Source organism: Maylandia zebra, linkage group LG17, assembly GCF_041146795.1.
Source record: "Maylandia zebra isolate NMK-2024a linkage group LG17, Mzebra_GT3a, whole genome shotgun sequence".
Classification (NCBI taxonomy): domain Eukaryota; kingdom Metazoa; phylum Chordata; class Actinopteri; order Cichliformes; family Cichlidae; genus Maylandia; species Maylandia zebra.
The window spans coordinates 5,729,029-5,752,993 of NC_135183.1; the positions used below are offsets into that span (position 1 = coordinate 5,729,029).

Below are 23,965 nucleotides of genomic sequence, written 5' to 3' on the forward strand. Positions count from 1 at the left end.
GGAGAAAAAAACCCTAAAAGAATGGAGACAAAAAAATGTGTTTCGTGTCTCATACGGGATCATGGATTGTTCTTTACTTACATAGTAATAGGTGTTCCAGTCCGCAGCAGCGGTGTGTGCGTGTGTGACAGGGTTCGGTGCGGCCGCAGATGGGTGCGGTGCCCCGAGGAAGCCCGGCATTAAGGGCAGCGTGCTGTAAGCTGGGAGCACGGCGGCGGCAGGTAGGACGGCCGGGGGAGGAGCCGCGCCATTACTGACCGCGTGCAGAGACACTCCCAGAGGCTTACACACCTCCACCTCCTACAGGAAACACAGAAACAAATAGTAGTAGCTTATTTATTGATATGATTCAAAGGTATACTCAGGACACCAAGGAAAATGGTCTCTGAAGCCGTTTTTTGTTGCCGTGTTACTGTTTAGGTGCTGACAGAATCTCATAACATGAGAAAATAATTGACAAAAGTGTTTTATTCATGTTAGCTTTTCTGTCCTCTAGTGTCTGTTATGAGGCACATCAGGTAGGCTCATTCAACCGGCTTCCCGTCACAGGGGCTTACTCTCCGAGGCAACCATCCCAAATCAAAATACTCATGCCGACATATACACAGCTCAATGTAACGCCTTTGTCAAATGATACGAAGGATTTCTCAGGCAGAGTTATCAAAATTTCCACGAGCTCAGGACGCCAGGGTCCAAGCCAGCTGTGCAATAAGATCTATGACATCATCTTCTAAGAAAACATCTTACATGCAGTCGTGTTTCCATTATGTCAGAGGACATTACTTTTGCCTTATACGTATTCATCCTGGAGCCTTACCCTAATTATTCCACCAAAAAGCATTTATGATTTACCTCAAAGAGACTTTTAGTCCCCAAAAGGGAGGCGAGTCCCCGATTCATCACAACGTGAAACTGATCTATGTCCCCCCCACAGGTAATGCACATATGCTCACATCCTCCAGCAGCAGCAGATAAGCCTGGATTTGGCTGCTCATTGTGTGTGGAGATGGCTGGCATCAGCTGCTGGGTGCAGAGTGATGCGTTCCCTCTAACAGGGTATCGGTGTCGCCGAGAGGTCAACCTCTCCAAATAAACATGCGGATGAACTTCATGTTAGTGCCAGCGCGTGTAGATAGCTTACACTCTGTCTGCAGGATAGGAAGCTGCTTGGATTTTTCAAGAGCTTCACTTTGTATCTGTGTGTATGTGTGTGTGTGTGTCCGTATGGTCACGGACAATCTAAATGAGCTTATCTTACCCTAATATGAATTATTTGTATGTTCTAACTAATTTAAGAAGACAAATGAATAACTTGTGTAAAAATGCTTATCCCTGGGACACGCTGGGTTCGTTAGCTTTGCTGATACATGCATGATAACTGAAGTGAATGGGTACGGAGGCTGTGTGTGTGTGTGTGTGTGCTTGTGCACAGGATTTTGTTTTCTCTTCTTTTCCAAGCAGCTAGTTGAGGGCTAACACCTGGCCAAGGGAGCCATGTGTGTTTCAAAGAGTTTATAGTGTGTGTGTGTTTACCTTGCTGGCGTAGCCCTGATTGGCTGTTGCTGGCTGGGAGTAGTATTGAGTGACTGCCTGCATGTAGGAACTGTAATCTCCATAGGTGGACACAGCTGGAGTCTAGAAAACAAGATTTCACATCCATTGTAGTTTTGTTGTGGGTTTTTTTACACTGCTCAAAAAAATTAAAGGAACACTTTAATTTTCAAAGGAACAAATTAGATCTCAAAGGGAAAAAAAATCATGCTGGATAACGTGTTAGGAATAAAAGGATGTGATGGAAATGAAAATATTGACCCTGCAGAGGGCTGAATTCAAAACAAAAAAAATTTTTTTTTTTAAAAAGTGAAAAAATGGCAGCAGCCAGTAGACTTAGGTTGTCCGTGTTAAGGGCCTTGTCTCTGGAATCTCCTTCATGTTCTTAAGACTGTGCTGGGAGACACAGAAAACCTTCTGCCCATATGCCATCCTGGAGGAGTTGGACTACACGTGCAAACTCTGCAGGGTCCAGGTATCACCTCACGCTAACAGCAGCGACACTGACCCTAGCCAAATACAAAACTAGTGTCAAACAGTCAGAAAAGATGAGGAGGGAAAGACTGTGAGTGACCTCCAGCTGTAAAACAATTCCTGTTTTGTTAGTTGTCTCATTGTTGCTCCTCCAGTGCACCTGTTGTTAATTTCATTAACACTAAAGGAGCTGAAACTGATTAACAACCCCCTCTGCGACTGACCAGATCAATATCCCAGAAGTTTAACTGACCTGATGCTGCACTGATTGAAAAGTGTTCCTTTCATTTTATTTTTTAGCACTGCAGCTACTTTTTGTTAGTTGCAAAATATTTTATGTTGCTTGCACAAAGAACACATTTACAGCAAACTGAAGTGGGCCGGACTCTGATGCGAGGATGAAGAAATGAAGAAAATACATTTACATGGAAATACATGGATCAAACAAAAAACAACACGTGGCACAAATCCCACACGGTCACAAACAGGTGTGTGTTTGCCACCTGAGTGTGCTCCTTGCTGTAGTCTGCGGCCGTGCTGTCCTGTGGCGCGGCCGTGCTGTAGCTGTGGGCTTGTGCCGCCTGATAGTGCTGGTACCACTGCTGCATGGCCTCCTACGACACACACACATTACCAAGCATGAACAGTGCTTTCTTGTCTTTGCGTGATTGTTTTGTTTTTTTTTTCTTTGCCACCTTTCAATTTTATGAGTCTCATTAAGTATTGTTCCTGCTCTCCAGCGTTTCGTTCCTCTGTCTTTGTCTTTCCAGACAAATTAAACCGACCGTTTTATTGGTTATCTAATCATGACTCATTTGTTTGGATGAGTAGAGTGTAATTAACATTTCAAATGGGGTTTGGTACTTGCTGCGAGCATCAGATATGTCACCTACTGCTGGAGGAGGAAGAAGCGCAAAAAAGAAAGAAAGAAAGATGACAAACAAGCAGTAGAAGGGCTTTGGGACTTGTTCTGAGTGGAGTGTTAGGCGTGAGAAGGAGAGCAGGGACAGATGGAGACACGCAGTGCTCACTGCCAAATCCACTCTCATTCTGTCTGTCCAAATATCCATACCCATTCCCATCTCTTCCACCACCCTGCCTCCCCTAGTTACAGCTCATCCTGTCTCTGCTGCACCCATCCAGCCGCGCTTTGTGTATCCATCCATCTACTCAGCAACACATGCATCAATAGCATATTTGAGGCCCAGTAATGCCTGTTCACACTAACTGAATGTACAGACCCCAAAATTCAGCATTCATATTTGTGTGTGTGTGTACACACGTGCATGTGTTGTAGGGCAGCACCTGTGTGTATGCTTGGTTGTACTGGCTGTAGTCAGTGGAGGAATCTGTGGTGTACGGGGCAGCGGTCGTAGCTGCTGCACTGTGGGAGTAGGAGCCGGAGCCCTGGGAGACCACAGGAGCGACTGAGCTGTTGTAAACTGCAGCGCTGGGTTGTCCTCCCTGGGCTTTGCTGCCCACTGAGCCTATGGAAGAGTAGAAGGGAGAATGGACGACAAATGATGTGTTAATAATCATAATGATGTGGGTTATCACACAAACTGCCCTTTTTTGTAATTTAGTGTATTTTTATAATATTTCCCCACACCTCTACACAATAAGTTAAATATTGGAAGAATTAGAGACAATTCAGTAAATAGAGACAATTATAATCTAGAACCTGTTTCATGTTGTTCATGATTGAGATGCTCTTGGACACTTCGTACGTGTCTGATATGAGGTTTCCAACTGATTTTATTCATTTTAGTGTTTAAAACTGATCTGATTAACAGAGGTGGTAGAATTGATCACCGGCTGACCTGAATTGCTCTTCTTGAATAAAAAAGCTTGACTAATAAATGAGCACAAAATGCTTTTAAGTGCTGCAAAAGCCAGGACGTGAACTCTGGTGCAAAAACTTTATGGTTGTTGTGCGATCGTGTGCTCACCTTGCAGAACTACTCCTGGCATTACACTTGCCAGGTTTAGGTAAGGATTAGAAGGCAGCCTGACTTCTTTAGGAGGATCGCCCAACAAAGAACTCTGTCCACTGTTTACCTAAAGAGAGACAGGTGAATATAAAACGTATTATTCACACTGCCACCAACAGGAACTGCAAATAAAAATCAGGTTTTCGTTTTTAGAGGTGTTTGAAGGCAATTACAGCTACTTTGCTTCATCTTTATTCCAAACATGTATCACATTGTGGATTTAATGAAAAATACTGTGCTACACAAATTCTAAAAAATACTGATTATACAAACTTTACATGAGGCTCTAAAGCTGACTTTTGTGAGCTACTGAAGAGCTAAAGTGATGGTGGAAACCTGCGAGGATTGTCCTCTCTAGTAATTACACTTTCTCTCTATTAAAGGGACTTCAGAGAAGACAGTACTGGGACTGGAATCGTGTCCCCTAAGAACCTCGGCACTGTGATTATTTCTGTACACAGACTTATAAGAGATAATGATGTTAGTGTAGTCGTACTGTATTTAATCCTGGCCGAGTCTAGGAGATTTAGGGAGGTGTTTTAGAAAGAAAACAGGCAGGTGGGTACAGGTTGCATTACAGGGATTTTCCAAAGGTAAAGCGCTCAAGGGACTGAGGCTGTTTATTCAAAAAGCTCCCTTGATATTGTGTGTTGAGGTTAAAAGCAGACAACACTAATCAGGAATAAATACTCCCTCCCCCCAAGAGACAGAGAGACTGAAGGGTAGAAGGAGTTAGGACCATAACAAGCATTTCTAGAGATAAGTTACAGATCGGTTTCACGGAAAATATCAACAACTTGCATCACAGTTGGAGTTCAAATATTAATTTGTGCAGCAACGTACACATAAATATAGAAATTCAAGAATTACACCAATATCTCTAGAAACTTCCACCAAACATTTGATCAGGCGACAATTATGTAATACTGACAACGAGGGCCAGGTAATGCTGCCTGGTTTGTGAGTCTGTCAAATTACACATTTTGAAATGTTAAGACTGTATATAAATGATGGACGTAGCCAAGGGGACATCATCAAATGCTTTGTGAGCATTTTGACTGTCGCCATCTTGATATCTTTTTAAAAGCACACATCCAATTAAGGAGACGATCCGAGTAAGCGAGAGCACCGCAAGGTCATAATTTGGCAAATTTTTAATCACAGGGTAGCTCCGCCCTAAAGCATCCAAAAATCAATATCATGTTGTATTAAGTAAGAACTGAAACGGTGTAATGATTAGAACATGTTTTACTTAGATCATCCATCAAATGAGACATACAGGCCCAGTCTAGGTTTATAACTGGACTTCCTTTCAGACTTGGAAGGCCATCTTTTATTTACAGTCTAAGTATTTTGTATTTGCTTCACGCATGCAGATTTTCGGTCGGTGTCCTCACCAGGGGGCAGCTGTCTGAGCTGTTGTGCTGGCCTGTTGTCGTGTAAACTCCTCCAGGGGGTTTAGGCGGAGGCGGGCCAAGGCCCGAGTTACTTATACCCAAGGAATAGCTCTGTCCCTGCGGTTGGGCGCTCACCATCGTCCCTGGAGGAGCTGGCTGCCTGTTGTCACAGGAGGTGGAAGAGGAAGAAGAGGAGGAAGAAGAGAAGGAAGCAGAGGGGGTCGTAGTCACAGAATGGGTGCTGTGGCTAGGTAGGTCTCCTCCTACAGCCCGACCCTGGAGGTACGGCATGACACCTGCTGCTGAAACCACTACTGTGGCATTGTGGGTAGATGCTGGAACTGACTCCTGTCCCAACTCTGTAAGGGGAGATGACAAGAAAGCAAAAAAAACAAAAAAACAGGAGGAAATGAAAGGAGAGGTGAGTGATAACAGAAAGTTGAAATTCAAGAAACAGTAAAGTAAAAACATAGTATACAGAAAAAAAGGAAATGAAATGAAGGGAAATAAAGGCACGGTTGGGAAAGATGCCAGATAAACATGCGAAATGGCTTTCACAGATGACCATCAGTGTCTCCGTCTCCTCAGGACACAGACGAATCGCTCAAACGGCTGGAAACTCCGCCTGGCCGTCTCTGCAGAGCCAGCTGTAATATTTGAGAGCAAGTTTCCCGCTCATACATCACTGCTTATCGTGTTTATTTACAGCCTGCCACTTAGCTCTCCACAATCCCAATATTTCACTCACTCCAGGGTTTAATAACACAAATATGTACACATGCAACATAATCCCATACAAATGCACACAGGCCAAAAAAACAAACAAAACACAAACATATAAGTAAAAGATGCGCACACACACACTAAACGTGAACATACGCAGTGGCACTTATTATAAATCCAATATTGCTGTGACAAATGGCCTCCATCGCACAATAAACGAAACCGCTCTAACAAGCCTTGAGCCAACATTCCCCAGCAGACACGCGCACCGACAAGAGACACGCACGTTCGTATGCAAAATTGCAAACTCATGCATCCAATCAAAGAGGGACACACTCACAGTGGTGCACATGGGCATGATTGTTTGTTTTTATGCACATAAAAAGTCTGCGGTATATCATTTCCATTTAAAACAACACAGCTTTTCTCAGCTGGAGATTTGAATTGTAAATCTGCTGCAGCTTCCTGCTCCGCACTGTAACGTACAGCTGGGCGAAATTCAGCAGTCTTTACAGGGACAAGCCCGACACACGGGTCAGAATTAGGAAAAGGACCCACAAAATTTATGGCTTTCACTTTAACATGAACAATATTTTTCTGGGACCTTAGAGCCTTCATTATTAACATGTAAAATAGAACAGATTCTGGATTTGGCAGAGAGAACAGACCAAAAGGTTACACTGTAAACAGTAAATCATTGATTTTTAGAAAACTGGTACGTGGAAAAATAAAGGTGGTGTTGTAGGAGCGCTACCAAGTTAAAATGTTAATAAGGTCTGAACCAGCGACCTTCACAGACCTTGTCAAGCAAATGTGTAAACCGCTGCACTCTGGAGCCACACAGTTAGTTAAACTATTAATATGCTCCCTCTCAAGAAAAAGACAAAAGTAGTAGAGCAAGAAAACCAAAAACAAACACTAAATTAGGTATTAACCAAAGCCTGAATGCTTCAGTGTGATTTAATTTGTTTGCAATAATTAAATGAACTCATCTGATCAGGGTGCTTGTTACTCATTTACCTGCTATTATAAGGGGTCGCCACAGTGGGTAATTAACATTTTGATTTCTTACACCGGACGCACTTCCTGACACAACCCCACAGAGATTTGTGTCTACTCTTAAATTGTGGCTGTTTAGCGTGTTAGGTAAATGTGTAAACCACTACATAATGGAACCCGTTTACCTGTAGGAGAGTCTCCCAGGAGGCCTTTCCCCAGCTGCACGAGGCCTGGAGGTCGCAGAGACAAGGCTTTCTGCATGAGCAGTCTGGACGGGTCCCCGAGCAGACTGGAGACCTAATAAAGGGGAAATGAAAGAGGAGAAGGAAGAGTATTACAAAAAAAAAAATGGAACAGAAAAGCAAAATCAAAGAACAATATCATAAAAAACAAAATTGGAAGAGCATGAGCGAGATGGTCGTTATAAACCAAACAGAATCCACCATGGAGGGCTGTGCTAGCTATACAATGGTGTGTAAAGCAGATCCAGAGCATCCAATCCACAAAGGTTTTAGAATTACCAGGACCTGCTCACAGATTTCTCAGAATATGCAGTCTCATCTTTATAAAAGTCCAAGTGGCAATCTCCGGTACTGAAAATGAAGCCAGCGTTGAAGTTCCCAGAACTCTAGTTCCTCCAAGACCAACACCAAGAACGAGTCATTCCCCATAGAGTTCAAATGCCCAACTTCAGAGATTAAATTAAAATGTCCTCACAAAAAATAAATGAATAAAAATTAATAGTAATACTTGGATATTCCACAACAATTACAAAGCAATGAAACTAACTCTTGGGACATGGAACTTCACCTCTTTGGTTGGGGAAGAAGACAAAGCTAACACGTGAGGCTGAGAAATATCATCAGGCTCACCTCAATGTACAACATGGGCTCTCGAGCCTCCTGGACAAGGGCTAGACTTAATGTTCCAAACCGGAGTTGCCCTTGGCAAGAGGAGGTGTGGACAGACTCTTATCTCTTGCAGTCTGACAGAGCAAAGCGGATTTTACCCGCCAGTCAGTCTCCCTACAGGCACATATGGTCACAAACTGGGTAGTGACTGAAAGAACATATACAAGGGGTGCAAATGAGTTTCTGAAGGGTGGGTGGGCTCTCCCGTAGAGTTTGGCCATTCAAGTAGGAGTAGCAGAGCTGCTACTCCTCTATATCGAAAGGAGCCAGTTTATTTTGCTCAGGCATATGACTTGGATGCCTCCTGGGTGAGATATTCTGGGTATATCCTACAGGGAAGAGGCCTTGGGGCAGACCAAAGACATACTAGAGAGATTACATCTCTGGGCTTGCTTGGAAACACCTCAGTGTCCCTCTGGGTGAACAATAGGAAATAGGACTGGGTTTAACTGCTTAGACTGGAACCTGGACCCAGATAAGCATGTAGAGGATGGATGGATGGACATGCCAATTGAAAGCTTAAAATGGTCCTCCTTGTTAAAGTTATGGGTTGATTAAGTTTTTAAAAATATGTAGAGATAGAATCCAGTATGCATTGCAATCATTCAGCTTAAAAAAGAAAAAAGATAAAGAAAGAAAAAAAAAACATCAAATACTCCAAACATCAGTACCCATGACATTTAACTTTCACTTCAGCAACACAAAAAATATGCAAATGAAAACACAGACAGAAACTCATCACCTCAAGGTCTCACTTTAAACAGAAAAGGAGAAGCAATTAGGTTGCATGATTTCGATGTGGTTTCGTTTTCCCGTGCATTAAGTGCTGGAGATAAAAACATAAGGGCACATATGCACATGCCCCCAACTATGTTTAACCCTCAGCACTAGCATATGCAAATCATCACACACAGACACACAAACAGGTGTCTTACGCTGCTGATGCGTTTGTCTTTGATGTGTAGAAGCTGTTGCTGTGCCAGCTGCATGTGCAAAAGGTTCTGGAGGACTAGTCCATTTCCAAACATAGCATTCTGCAGGGTAAAAGAAAAGGACATCAGAATACGCACACACACACACACACACACACACACACACACACACACACACACACACACACACACACACACACACACTAAACAATTCAGAGATTTAGATGTTAGTGTGACCTGGTGTGCTTTTCCCAGTGTGAGCAGGGCTGTAGTGAGGGGAGGTCTGAGGAACGGCAGGCTGGTGTGACGCCCGTATTTTCCTAAAAACATAGTCAAACAACAAAGAGAAACACCAGAGCCTCCATTAGTGATTTGCTTTTTTTAAAGTCTCCACCAAAGTACTAATCAATCATCATCTCAACAGGCACACACAGGCGAAATTACAAGTCAGACAACCGATCCATCAGTCATTTACAACACATTTCAAGCAATCACACAGCTGGCTGTTTTATAACAAGCACCAGTAAAGCAATACTGGGATATTATGCAAGCACAAAGCAAATTACCTCCCACATAACTTTAACTTTTTTCCCCTCAAAACTTAATTTCTATTTTGGTGTTGAAGACAGATTTTAAAAAGAGCTCTAAAAACAAAAAAATGTAAACTCCTTTATATACCAAAATATTCTAGGGTCAAATGTGAGGCCATCTGTCCAATAGATAAGCTTGGCCCAAACCGGCTGATGCAATAGGACAAGGAAGTGCAGCAGCAAATCTGCAGCAGAATGGCTGAAGAGTAAAAACAATCTAGTTGTTGTAACGGCCTGACAAAAGACAAACAATTAAGCAGATGAATTTGTGTTAAGCTCACCAATAGATATTTCATCTTAAGTACTTTTGCCCTTGTATGTATATACAGTGGGGCAAAAAAGTATTTAGTCAGCCACCGATTGTGCAAGTTCCCCCACCTAAAATGATGACAGAGGTCAGTAATTTGCACCAGAGGTACACTTCAACTGTGAGAGACAGAATGTGAAAAAAAAATCCATGAATCCACATGGTAGGATTTGTAAAGAATTTTTTCTTAAATCAGGGTGGAAAATAAGTATTTGGTCAATAACAAAAATACAACTCAATACTTTGTAACATAACCTTTGTTGACAATAACAGAGGTCAAACGTTTACTATAGGTCTTTACCAGGTTTGCACACACACAGTAGCTGGTATTTTGGCCCATTCCTCCATGCAGATCTTCTCGAGAGCAGTGATGTTTTGGGGCTGTCGCCGAGCAACACGGACTTTCAACTCCCGCCACAGATTTTCTATGGGGTTGAGGTCTGGAGACTGGCTAGGCCACTCCAGGACTTTCAAATGCTTCTTACGGAGCCACTCCTTTGTTGCCCGGGCGGTGTGTTTTGGATCATTGTCATGTTGGAAGACCCAGCCTCGTTTCATCTTCAAAGTTCTCACTGATGGAAGGAGGTTTTGGCTCAAAATCTCACGATACATGGCCCCATTCATTCTGTCCTTAACATGGATCAGTCGTCCTGTCCCCTTGGCAGAAAAACAGCCCCATAGCATGATGTTTCCACCCCCATGCTTCACAGTAGGTATGGTGTTCTTGGGATGCAACACAGTATTCTTCTTCCTCCAAACACGACGAGTTGAGTTTATACCAAAAAGTTCTACTTTGGTTTCATCTGACCACATGACATTCTCCCAATCCTCTGCTGTATCATCCATGTGCTCTCTGGCAAACTTCAGACGGGCCTGGACATGCACTGGCTTCAGCAGCGGAACACGTCTGGCACTGCGGGATTTGATTCCCTGCCGTTGTAGTGTGTTACTGATGGTGACCTTTGTTACTTTGGTCCCAGCTCTCTGCAGGTCATTCACCAGGTCCCCCCGTGTGGTTCTGGGATCTTTGCTCACCGTTCTCATGATCATTTTGACCCCACGGGATGAGATCTTGCGTGGAGCCCCAGATCGAGGGAGATTATCAGTGGTCTTGTATGTCTTCCATTTTCTGATGATTGCTCCCACAGTTGATTTCTTCACACCAAGCTGCTTGCCTATTGTAGATTCACTCTTCCCAGTCTGGTGCAGGTCTACAATACTTTTCCTGGTGTCCTTCGAAAGCTCTTTGGTCTTGGCCATGGCGGAGTTTGGAGTCTGACTGTTTGAGGCTGTGGACAGGTGTCTTTTATACAGATGATGAGTTCAAACAGGTGCCATTCATACAGGGAACGAGTGGGGGACAGAAAAGCTTCTTACAGAAGACGTTACAGGTCTGTGAGAGCCAGAGATTTTCCTTGTTTGAGGTGACCAAATACTTATTTTCCACCCTAATTTACGAATAAATTCTTTACAAATCCTACCATGTGAATTCATGGATTTTTTTTCACATTCTGTCTCTCACAGTTGACGTGTACCTCTGGTGCAAATTACTGACCTCTGTCATCATTTTAAGTGGGGGAACTTGCACAATCGGTGGCTGACTAAATACTTTTTTGCCCCACTGTATGCAGAGTATATAGGATTAATTAGTCATACTTCCTGATGATTTAATGTTTATCATCCACTGATATGGTCTCTTCCTGGCATTAGAGATTTACTTTTCAGGACTTGAGTGCAAATCACTTTTGCAATGCTCTTGGTCTTATTATTTTCTGATTTGCAATCTCCAATTAATTTGTTGTCCAGTACACTTCTCACAGTAAACACCTCCAAGGCCAGCTCTCACTGTGAAAGTGACACCCCACTTGATAGGACATCCAGTGAGAAGTCTTATCACACAGAGTAATGCATTAACAAGTTTCCTTTTGCTCCCCTTGAGCAATACCTCCTGTAGTTTTCTATACCCTTTTTAAGGGCAACTACATGTTTGTAAGGAGAGACATTTGTGCTTTCTTTATTGCACCTTCTTTAAAAATACATCACAAAATCCAGTGCAATGCCAATTTCTACATTCAACAGACTTCCTGTTTGTGATTCATAAAAACAAAATCGATCACACTGATCTGCACCCATGCCACAGATGCACAGCCTTTCTTCTGCTTCTTTTGTGCATGCGTGGTAACACAAGCCTTGGTCATAATAAATGTAAGCGTCAATGCTAATGGTAGCTTCCTCCAGAATAAGTAGAGAAAGTTTAACATTTAATCAAGATCCTAATTTTAGACTTTAATTGTGCATACTCTTCTTTAAGAGAGCTCCCCCACCTCTCTCATTTTCTCTCCTTCCTGTTCTCATTTCTTCCCCTAATGTCACACGATTTCATTTTAATACCTGATTAGCCATTCATCAAATAATGAAGCCACTGCCGAGGTGATTACAGTATATAGGAGGGCCTGGCAGAGGGAGACTCATTCAGCGGAGCTTTGATTGCCAGCCATGCCCTGTAGTCATGATCTAGTTTCTGCCCAGATCATTATCACCAATTTCATCATTTTATATTTGTCTAAATGTTCATATTGACTTGTTGTATAGTGCTTACATTTGTTATCCCACCTCCCAATGGAATGTTTATGCCACAGCTGCCCTTAATTAATAGCATTGCTAATTACCTTTTATGTTCCTATCATGGTTAATCTGCCAGTATGCACAATAGGCCTGTGACATCGTCCACAATAACACCAGTATAAATTATTGATGTGATATAAAAGTGCCATATGCCAACATCAAGATGAGCAGTTACAAGGTTCAGTTACTATAATTATTAAGTGTTAGCAGTTATTTTATACTTATACTTAAAATTTTCCGGGGAAAATACTGCCTAGGCTATTTTCATGCTTACATTTGAAAATGCTCATCAGCTAGTTACATTTATAAATGCTGCCAACTGCATGCTTTTTCTAAATTGATAGAAATATTGATACTGCATAGCATTCTTTAAATATTGTGACAAAATGATGAGCTTAAAAATCCCCCACCCATAATGCGGAAGCTCTTAATTAAAATTTTAATGCTAAAATACCATAATTTTTAAGTTTTATGGTTTTTCAAAAAAGCTGAAAAAATAGTAAACCAACTGCAGAGGCTTCTGAGACCTGAAGCTTTTCCATTCCTGCTTGATGCAGGTTAAAAACATTCTGGGCATTTCATAATGCCCAGAATGTTTTTTAGATGAATGACAGCTGTGGACTTCAAGCAGACCAGTTTATCACCTGGAATCTTTCCCTGTGGAGCCATGCAGGTTCAATGTGAGGAGGATACATCTGGCACCATCTTATAGCATTAAGCAAACGTGTATGCACCAAAAAGCTGTTCTAAAGCTGTACATATCATTTCAGCATTAATAAGGCTTTGACAGATGTACAAGCTACCCATGTCATGTGAACTAATGCACCTGTACACCTACAAAGAAGCAGTCTTTTTCAGATTTGATTGGTCAGATGAAAGTATAGTTTTCCCCTTCAACTCACCTCAGTCTTTTATAGTGGAGGATGATGTTCATTTGTTTTTTAATTGCATTATAGAGTTTTAACTTTCATTTTCAGATGCCACAGCCTGCGTTCAGTGTTCCTGAGCCAATGCTTGGATTTCCAATTCACTGTCAGATAATCCACTATCCAGATGTTAGGTGTTTTTTTGTTTTTTTCCCAGATGTACAACTTTTTCAATGTTGCCACAATCTCAGCTAGCATGTAGCATGCTATGCTAGCATGATATTTAAAGAGAAACCACTTAAAAAAATAAAACACCAGTTCTAACTCCTCATATGTTGCCTTTCTTTTTTAAATATATATATTTTTAAAAAAATCGAGAAACAGAACTTTCATCATACAATGTTTAAAAATTATTTTGGAAAAAGAATTCACAGGTTTTAGGCTGTAAATTTTGTGACACCCCATCCTCAGGATTTTCCCGCCCACTCAATGTTTTTAAGGAAATCATCATCATGCCAACACACTTACCAGGAACATAGGAACAGCCAGAAATACTTTTTACATATTTCTGTACAATACTTTCGTTTCACAGATTTGAAATGTAGACTATCCAGCATACCTCCTCTTTTCCCAGTGTGGTACGGTCTCATGAGTATCTGCAGAGCAGCGGGGTTCGTCATACTGGTCAGCAGCTGGGCCAAGTTTGGTTCTGGTAGCAAACCTTTCCTGTTACTCAGAATCTGGAGACAAAACAAAAAACACAAAAAGCAAGTGAGTGCAACAACACGTGACTAGATGTGTGCATGTGTGTATCTGTGTATGTGTGGAGTACAGTATCTGTTTTGATCTTGTCATTAGGAGCCCCTGATGGCTTAAGTAATCATTACACTAGCTTACATCATCAGGATATGGCTGCAATGTCAGCAGAGGGGAGACAAAAGAAAAAAGGCAAGAAAAAATATAAAAGGACAAAGCTGGGAAACGACAGCAGCAGGAGGGAGAGAAAGGACGGGGGAGAAAAACAAGGACGAGAAAGTGTCTGAAGGAAAAAATGTTTTTTTAGAGACTTGGGAAGGCCACTTTTATTCACAAGTTTGTATCATATTTGAAAAACAGCTTTTTTCACAGTCTGCTGCTGTGCTGGAACTTGGCTAAAGACGCACATTATGACACATTACATGACTGCTGCCTTTCCAGCATCAAATTCTGTGCTGACACAAGATGACAGCTTATAGTGAGATGGCCAATATTTATTTATTTTTATTAAGGTTTCAGAGGGCGTTACGGTCGTTTCAAAAGAAACGGACACAAAGAACAATCTTTCAGAAAATGTCTGTCACACATGTAGTTTAGCTCACGGTTTGGGAGCGTCTGCCTTGAACTTAAATACGTCACTTCAAAAGAATATCTGATCAAAGCGCAGCTTTTTAAAATGTAATCCTGCGTCTTGTGCATGGCTTTCACAAATATATACATAACAAATAAGTCTGACGCAAGAATATCATCCTGTTATTATTTTCATTGAAATTTGTAAAGATGATTAGTAAATCATAGTACCGACAGAAAGCAATAAAATAAGGGAGAGGGGGAAGTTTGATATGCAATCGCCTAGATTGCTCATAGAAAACTGGACCTGCCAGTCTAAAAAGAAAAAGAAGAGACTCCATCTTAGGCCTGTGTAGCCTTTGGTGTTTATCAGAGCAGAGTTGTAAAAGAGGTATAAGCACCGTTGGCTCACAGCAAGAAAGTCCTAGGTGGCCTGTGCCTGTTTTCTTCCAGGAGGTCTGGTTTCTTCTGCCCTCATGCCAAGTTAATTCTCCTGTCAGTGTGAACTTCCACCAAGGCTTACAGCTGGAGCTTGTCCTCCAGCCCTGCACACTGCTTAGAATGAGTAAAATGCAGAGAGCAAATTTCTCTACAATAACACACTGACCCCACCCCTGACTGCTGTGGAATTCATTTGTTTAAAGTGCAACAGCTCTGCTTTTCCTAATCTTCTGTCATATGTACAATGGTGGATGTTCAACTGAGGCACATGGTTCCAGCTGTGAGCACAGAAGCCCCACCCACCAGCGGTTTAGGCCTTCTGTTTAGAAGGTGCAACCAATCAGGAAAAAACGTGATAAAGGGTGGGCTTAGAGGAGCTGCACCAAAGACCAGTGTAAGATTTACGAGGACTGTTTTGCATTACTACAGCTATAATATATATATATATATATATATATATATATATATATATATATATATATATATATATACACACACATATATATATATATACACATATATATATATACACAGACACACACATACACACATATATATATTTGTATAAAACCTAACCCAAGTGCATTTTAGAACATTATGTTTAATTAAAGCTGAGCTTATCTCACACACAACACTTCTCAGAGTCGTTTTAAAATCTTGTTTTCTTTCCTATTGCCAATAAAGCTTCTATTTAATTTGACATTAAGCTACATTTCCTGGATCTGAACAGTTCTCTGCTGACTTGCATTTAATCAAAGGAGTTACTGTAAGGCACATTACCCCAAATAAGAATTCAATTACTCATTATGCTGAGGAAATTTCATTCAACAGACTCAAATGAAATCCTATTGAATTAGACTGCGTCAAATCGAATGGAGCTGCCCATGCTCTGGTAGATCCTCCTCAGCTCTGACAGTGTGGCGGCAGTACGCGCTCGCCGCCCTACAGACACGGCTATTTAAAACAACATTAGCAAGGATGGTGATGTTTCCTCTTCGCCTGCCCCGAGCTACAGCCTGACTTGAGCACAAGTCAACGTTGTTTCCTCTCTGTCGCATCCCGGAGCCGAGAGCTTTACTGACGGGGATGGGCTGCGTTTGACTCCGTCCTGTCAGCAAGTAAGGAAGAGGAGAGTCTAGTGCACACGTACACTATGTGTATTCGAATGTTCCGGTGAGGAAAACTATTGTTTGTGTGTGCGCGCGCGTATGTGTTGAACAAGGCCAGTCATAGCTGACAGCGTCTTTCAAGGGAAGAGAAGGAGGAGGAGGAGGAGAGCTCTCTCATTTCTTTTCTTTCTGCTGGAGAAAATGTCAGCATGCATCAGTCTGTTTGGCTACTGGCACAAAATCCAGCCACACACCCACACACTATAACACACACACAGACATGCCAGGGAGGTAAGGAAGCCGCGAAGAAGGGAAAGCGAGAAGTATCGTGTAAGGGGAAAAAAGGACGAAGGGAGAAGAAAGGAGGGAGGGAGGAGGCCATCTGGTCCTCAGCGTTCACACTCACACTCGCATCACACTAACTGGAGAAATGAGAGAATCGCCTCAGACAACTGTAGACAGGAGCAGGTCTCGAGCTCTTTCTGAAGATCTGATGTTGCTTTTACCAGCTGCTCACATTCACTGCAATAATGCTGAAGGGGCCTCGGGGCACTAATGTAACCTCACAGTCCTCACAGGATCTCTTTCTGTCTTACCTCTTTTTTTCTTCCCCTTTTTCTGGTCTCCTCCTCAAATCCCCCCCCCCCCCCCTCTTTTTGTTTCTTTTACCAATTGCATGTCTTCCTTCCTCCTCAATCGCCCCTGTTAATTTATTCAAAAACACATTTTCCAGCCCATCCGTCACAGCTATAACCTCTTTACGTGCATCTGATAATTCACGCTCTGCAACAGCTGTGATGCCATCAGAGAAAGAGAGACTACAGCTTTTAGCTAAAGTGGAAATTTAGCACTTATAACAGCTCGATAAGGGCGATCCAAAGTATAGAGGACACCTGCGGACAGCTTGTTGTTGCGCATCCAAGTTGCAAATAAATATTAATATCATTCAGAGACATAAAAAGATCAATAGATGAAATCTTGATGGAATCTTGAATTACACAAAATATATTCATGAAAACCTACGTGACATACTTCAAACTTCAAATACTGTAAAATGAAAAATCTTTAAGATGCTATTTCCCGACGAGCGCTATTTTACATCTTGTCCCATCATTCCTGTATTTTAAAACGTGATTACGGCTCCTCTGAGAACACTGATGAAAGCCCTGAAAACTCATCTCTCTTCATCAAAGTGACATATGTAGACGTTCAGCCTATGACAACGATCCCTCCAGGTCTTCAGCATGAGCCGCCATTAGTAGGTGCGAATCTGTGAAAATTGCTCCTCACCTCCAGCTCCACCAACGCATCCAACGCCCACCCGCAGCGAAGGCGGTAGCTGCTCACCTTCTATACAAATGTAGGTTTGATGTATTCTGATAACAATAATTATTCTCAAACCTGAGAAAAGAGAAAAGAGAGAACCACCTACAAGCTGACATACGAGGTAGTGATGAGTTTCATTTATCACTCTCTACTACACAGGAAACACATAAACAGATATAAAATATCATCAGTGTTTGTCTTAATGACATTATCAAGAATAATTATGTGTTGCTAATGCTGGATAATCCTTGCTCTTGATTGCAAGCTAGCAGGATACTAACCTGACTGAGGTTTGTTACATACGAAACTCTCTGAATCAAGTGATTCTGACGCAGTCATTGCTGCACTGCATGTGAAAAACAGTCAGTCACGGTGGTGACTACTTATTTCATTCACGATATGTCTACTAGCATGAAATAAACACCATCTGGACCGCTCTTTAAGTAGCCATTAACCGCTTCCCTTCTCTGTCCCTAGATTCCTTCCATACCCACGTACACACAAACCTGTCAGGACTCAGTAGCTGTAGTAAATCGAGGTACCCACAGGGATTAGCAGGGACTCCTCCTTTTGGGAACTCTCACTTCTCACTTACTCTCACTCGCTGTATTTACATGCCGTGTGCGGGTTCGCTGGGTGCATCTGTTTGAATGGGTGCACGTATGAGTGTCATAGTGTGTCACTAGCTTGTGGTTTGGTTTATTTCAGGCTGCGGGAGACAGCGGAGGAGCCCAATCAGTCTATAGAACTATAATTATCATGTCAGTGCCTCTCTGCTACCACAGCTCTGTGTAGGAGGGGTATCACAGCTACAAAGACCTTCTCGGCTAGAGGGTGTTCGTGCATGTGCTCCACGTCAAACCTCGGTGTTTCTCAGCAGCGGATGTGCAAGAACCACCCGGCACTGGCATCACAATTAGATGGAAAAGTAGCTGTGAGCATATCCGCTCTTTTTTTGTTGTTTTTCCATGAAAAGTCCAGTGTGTCAGTGTTGTAGCATGTGGTCCTCCACGTATGAGGGAATGCTACAAAAATGAGACTACTGTGACATAACGTTTTAAAATTTGAAAGTAATATTAGGATTTATGATAGGAAATAGCAAAGGGAATGTTTCAATTCATTTACAGTGACGGTGGGTTTGGAGGTTTAGGGGGTGTGGTAAGCTGATGATGGTCCAAATACAGCCAAGCAACATGGTAGAAATATTGATTCCTGGATGTGTCTGGAATCAGCTTTAACAGTAACTAAGATTTCTGCTACTGCCGGACTTGAGCTGCGGAGAGACGAGAGTCAAATCAGCGAATCGGATGAAGAAATTCAAATGCATCGCACCTCAACGGTCCACCTGTGTCAGCTAAGTGGCAGTTAGTTGCCATGGTGACAGCATGTTAAGTAACTATAACCAAGTGTCAAAAAGTGATGTGAACTGAGTTTGGCACTTGTTTTTCAAAACAGCTTATAATTCCACCTGGTTTAAAATCCCAGAGAGCCCTGATAACTTGCTCTATGCAGTAGAAAGAAAAAAAAAATAAAGATTTTTCCTTTAATTTGGTGATAAAAACCATGCCCGTAGATTAATAATTGTGGGCTCAGCAGCAGGTTAGAGATGGAAAAAATGTCAGAGAAATTTTCCAGCTTCTGTAGGTTAATTTGTTCACTTTAGCTCTGCACACTTCAAATGGCGTGAAAAAACCGAAAGCTCGCATTTTGCAAATCAGCCGGTCGTTTTGTGTTTAAATTGTGTTTTTATGTGGGGGCTGGGTGAAAACCTTTGCACATTTTTATGTGGAAGATATAACTGTGACATACTGACATATCCACACTAATAAATTGTGATTCATCTCTCATCGATTCTTCAAGTCTGTAATAAATACAGTACGGCTGGGGTTTATTCTAAATAACACTTTGGGCGGGTATATTACATTAAAACTGGTGGCTAGTGAACTGTTAAGATTGCTACTAAACCAATGCTGCCGCTAATATTAGCCTCTTCTTGCGTTAACAGAAGGCGACATTAAATGCCGTGTACTGCCGTCTGCGCTCTCTTCAGTACACTCTGTGATGCGTCTGTGATGCTGCTTTCTCCGTAATATACTCACCATACCCTGGGCAGCAATGAGTGCAGCCAAGGTGCTTCTCCCTGAGGTGCCAGGGGTACAGAGTGACAGACGGACCTCCTGTCCTCCCACCAGAGTTCGGTCCATCTCTATCAGCACAGCTTCTGCCTGCTCGGCGCTCTCATATTCCACCACGCCAAACCCTCGCACTGGACTGCCCTCATCCTGAGCAAGCTAGAAGAAACATGCATAAAAAGACAAAGCATTTATTCAGTAAGTCATTCTTTTAGATTTTTCTTCTGTGGCTGGGCACAGAAATGTGGGCTCTAATGTGAAAAATTATTTGAATTTCTTTTTTCCTCGTGTTTGATTCTTCATCTAAATTCCTAGTTGGCCGGGGAACCGGCAACGTCAAGACATTGGTATTGATCACATCCCACAAATTGTATAAACATGATGAATTGAGCTAATTTGTGCTTAAGGAGATCTGAAAAATCCCTATTGACACTTGTAAATGTGGAGCACTACAAAAACCAAAAGATAAAAAGAAAAGAAAAAGAAAACAACTCGTATCTCGTGTTTTATTTTAGCTTCTTTTTTTTCTTTTCTTTTTTTTTACATGTCTTACTGGGGCAGAGTAGTCTTCTTATGCTCCCACTTATTACAAGGATTGCATTCATGCCATTATCAGATTTGTGCCTGATAATGGCATGCCTTTTGCAGATGCTCACCTGCTGGAGTGTCTGATTAAAAGCAGGCGCACTCCTGTCATGTTTGTTGTTCCTGTTAGTTCACAGGAATGCTCCAAATCTACTTAACAGGCTTTCACTAATATACAGTACACCTTTCCACTTCCAGGCATGCCACATTAGCTGTAAGATGTTAGAACTGTCTGCTCACTGGTGGGTTCAAAACATATGGAATAACCTGTCCTGGTTAAATGCACCCAGCAGGCTGGAGCGAGTTCCTTCAGGAGAAAGTGGGTCGAGTGATATAAGGGAGAAATGCCACCAGTAGCAAGAGCAATAGTCCAGCATAAAACCCAACATCAACTTCTGAAAACAACGTAAGTTCTGACACTACAAACTAACGTCATCAGCCCTTCAGACTTCAGCAATTATCTGTAGGAATAAAAAATTAATACGCCACCACTGCAGCATTATCGCCAAGAGCTGTTTAATGAAGTAAATGTATTTTAAAGTGGATTTTTTTTTTCAGTACGCAAAAGAAAATTTACTGACTTCTTATCAGCCAGTATCAGCTGCTTACTGCTTGATAGGTGTGCCCCCCTCCCCCTCACCAGAGACCTAAAAATACTTGCATTTACTATCTTTTAATAAATCATCGGGGCAAACAAAGGAGGTCAGACACGTTTTTATATCTGCACGTTCTCGGCACCATCTAGGAATAGCAATATCATTCATCTAGAAGACTGATTGGCAAAACACAATCTTCTCCAGTGGCAGTTATCTGTGCAGCCCAAGCTACCGTCATGATGCACTTTGACTAAGAAAATGAGAAGCCAGCATGAGAGGCTGCAAAGACTGCAAAGTTATCCGAATCCTAATCCGCCCAATGTTTTCAGAGAGTTTTAGACTAACAAATGCACAAATTCATGCATGTATGGGTTTTTTTCTGTGCATGACTGACAGACAGGGAAGTGACAGATAACAGTGGAGTGGAGGTAGAAGTGCTTCTCTCAGCTTCTTTTGTCAAAAAGGATAGATAAAGAAATGACATGATGTAAAAGATACATCCTTTTGCTCTTCCTACACCGCTTCAGGGATGTGCACATAGATAGAGATACACACAAACACAACCTAACATAGTGTCTGTGGAAAAGACAGCTCCAAACTACAATAATCTCCTACTTAGGAGCCGGATCGAATAATGGGCCTTTTTCAGCATATAAACTTGACAGAGCATTATTATCATACATTTATGGTCAGCAGTCAATAAAGACATGTCTCAGCGCTAGAGTGTCCTGCTGATAAAGACTGACTTCTCTGTCAAGAAGGCTGAGTCATTTCCATCTTCTGAGCTCAAGCTAAATAATGCAGGCAGGCTAATAGCTTATAGCTAATGGACTTTATCGGATAATGACTATGTCCACAAAGTAATGGCTTGTGGTTAAAACATACCACTTAACGTATTGTTAGCACTGGTTCGATTCATATGAAATACAGCAGGAATAAAAAGGACAGGAACTCAATTTAACTTCTCTCACATTTTAAAGGATGTGTGATCTGTTAGAGACCATTTGAAGGTTTGGTTTGCTAATACTTGCATCATCGCTGCTAAAGGTGCACAATTAGACACCAAAAAGGCAGTTTTCAAATAAATTCATCTTCATTCCAGACACGCACAAACAAAGAGAATTTCGTGGCACTGTTGGAAGTTAAATGCAGCGTTACTTGTAGTGTCTACAGAATATAAACAGCTGTGTTAAAAAAAAATCTGCATATTCATAGACTCTGGATATTTCAGCCAAAGAGAAAAGCATATATAATTTCAGGAAGCTGCAACTATATAAATGAACACTTTTATGAGAAACCCTTATCTGATTTCTTATATTAATTTCCATATGGTGAAAGGAAGGTGCACTTTTGCATTCATTCGGTACATATTGTGTGGTTTGCTCCCGCTGAAATGCAGCATTTGTGATAGACTCTGGCCACATCTCCCCACTACTTTAAGCTGCAACCAAGTGATCAGCCAAAACATTACTGACCTTTTTACTCTGAAAAGTAAAGAAGGGGAAAATTGTGCAAAACAAAGCTGAAGAGCTATATTTGTGGTTCTCTTTGCACACAAGGTCGCATAAGAGCGTGTGAGTCATGGAGGCTTTTATATCAATCAACACAGTCTGTATCGCACAGGCCAAATGTATTTTGAAAGGTGCAGACGCTGTGAAATACCAATCATGTAGCAAGCAAAACAGCAGACCAATGTGAATACTGGTCCTTAGCCATAGCGTGAGATTTGTCGTGTTAATTGTGGATTAACGTTATTTTGTAGCGACTTTTATAGTACATCAGCACAATGTTGTTAATGAGTGAAGTCAGCTTTGGTTTCTTTTGAGAAAGTAGCATAACTGTGAGGTTGGAGTAATTTCTATGGAAGGATGTAATCTGTGGGCATCTTTCTCACCCTCAACCGGTTGCAGCAGATGGCTGCTCCTCCCTGATCCTGGTTCTACCAGGTTTCTTCCTGTTAAAAAAGGGAGTTTCTTCTTTTCATTGTCACCAAGTGCTTTTGGGGGTTTTCTCTCTATCCAGCTTTGTCACATTAGCATCAGTCTTCTTGGAATTTTTATTTTTTGAATCTCTACTGGAAGCAGTTCTAGATGTGACACCATCACAACACTGGTGGAAAAGCCCTGGCTACTCTCTTATAATGTTGCAATAAACTCTGATCTTGAGGGTATGAAAGTCAATAAATCCAAAGTCCAAGTGACAAATTTCTAATGTGAGAGCAATGAAAAAGTCCTTCAGGGTTAAACAAAGCAGAACGGGACAGAACAACAGAGACATTAATACGAATAATGATCAACAATCAGGCAGCAACAGCAGCGTGGAGCAGCAGGTGGTTTTAATGATACATGTTTGAAGGTAATACTTTCCATGAATTTGCTGCCTGAAATAATGCAATATTAAATACAAGCAGAGCTGGAAGAAAACAAGGAAGAAGGATGATCAACAGAAAATTAGCACCTATAATTTCAACTCATTTGGATGCTCATTGATTCAATGTTTCTCAACCAAATGTACCAGACATTTACTGCTTTGTACATTTGGATTCGTAGGTTTTCAGCTTGAAATTCTTAGAAACTGGATGTCTGTTTATTTATTTTTTTTTTGGGGGGGGGGGGGTGTTAGTATTTTCTGACATTTTAAGGTAAACCATTGTTTGAATACTGAAGAAATACATTATTCAGTCTATTTCACCTTCCAGGGCTAATAAAAGGAAAGCCGTTCAGAAAGTTGAGTTAAACATTAGGAAGACATCTTCAGCAATAAATTAAAAATAAAATACAATCAATTCAATTAAATGCAGCTTTTGCTAATGTTTTACCACTGTTCGCCAAGAGGTGAAGATATCTGAGTTTTCTCAAGTCGCAGTTTTGACCTCTAAGGGCCAGCATATGAATCGAAGTACATGACTAAGGTCTACACAGAAAAAACCCCCAATATGAATAAGTCTTCTGATGCCTCCACATACAGCATAAAATCAGGGAGGGTATAAGAATTCATACACAAAGGCTTTCACATGAAATGTGAGCAAATCAGAAACTTGATTATTTATTTTCAACTGCTGCAAACAGCTAAGGCATCAGCTAA

General features: G+C 41.6%; 1 protein-coding gene across 1 annotated transcript in view; it reads right to left on the minus strand.

The window, feature by feature from the left end:
• raver2 (ribonucleoprotein, PTB-binding 2) overlaps positions 1-23,965 on the minus strand; it is a 105,077-nt gene that overhangs the window by 11,171 nt on the left and 69,941 nt on the right. Inside the window, exons 5-15 of the mRNA XM_012924001.4 lie at positions 19,668-19,859; positions 13,986-14,106; positions 9,216-9,298; positions 8,982-9,080; positions 7,321-7,432; positions 5,414-5,772; positions 3,975-4,083; positions 3,331-3,512; positions 2,529-2,639; positions 1,534-1,635; positions 82-300 (exon numbers count right to left, since the gene is read on the minus strand). Coding sequence (XP_012779455.2) covers positions 82-300; positions 1,534-1,635; positions 2,529-2,639; positions 3,331-3,512; positions 3,975-4,083; positions 5,414-5,772; positions 7,321-7,432; positions 8,982-9,080; positions 9,216-9,298; positions 13,986-14,106; positions 19,668-19,859 — 1,689 coding nt within the window. The remainder of the gene's footprint in view (positions 1-81; positions 301-1,533; positions 1,636-2,528; positions 2,640-3,330; positions 3,513-3,974; positions 4,084-5,413; positions 5,773-7,320; positions 7,433-8,981; positions 9,081-9,215; positions 9,299-13,985; positions 14,107-19,667; positions 19,860-23,965) is intronic.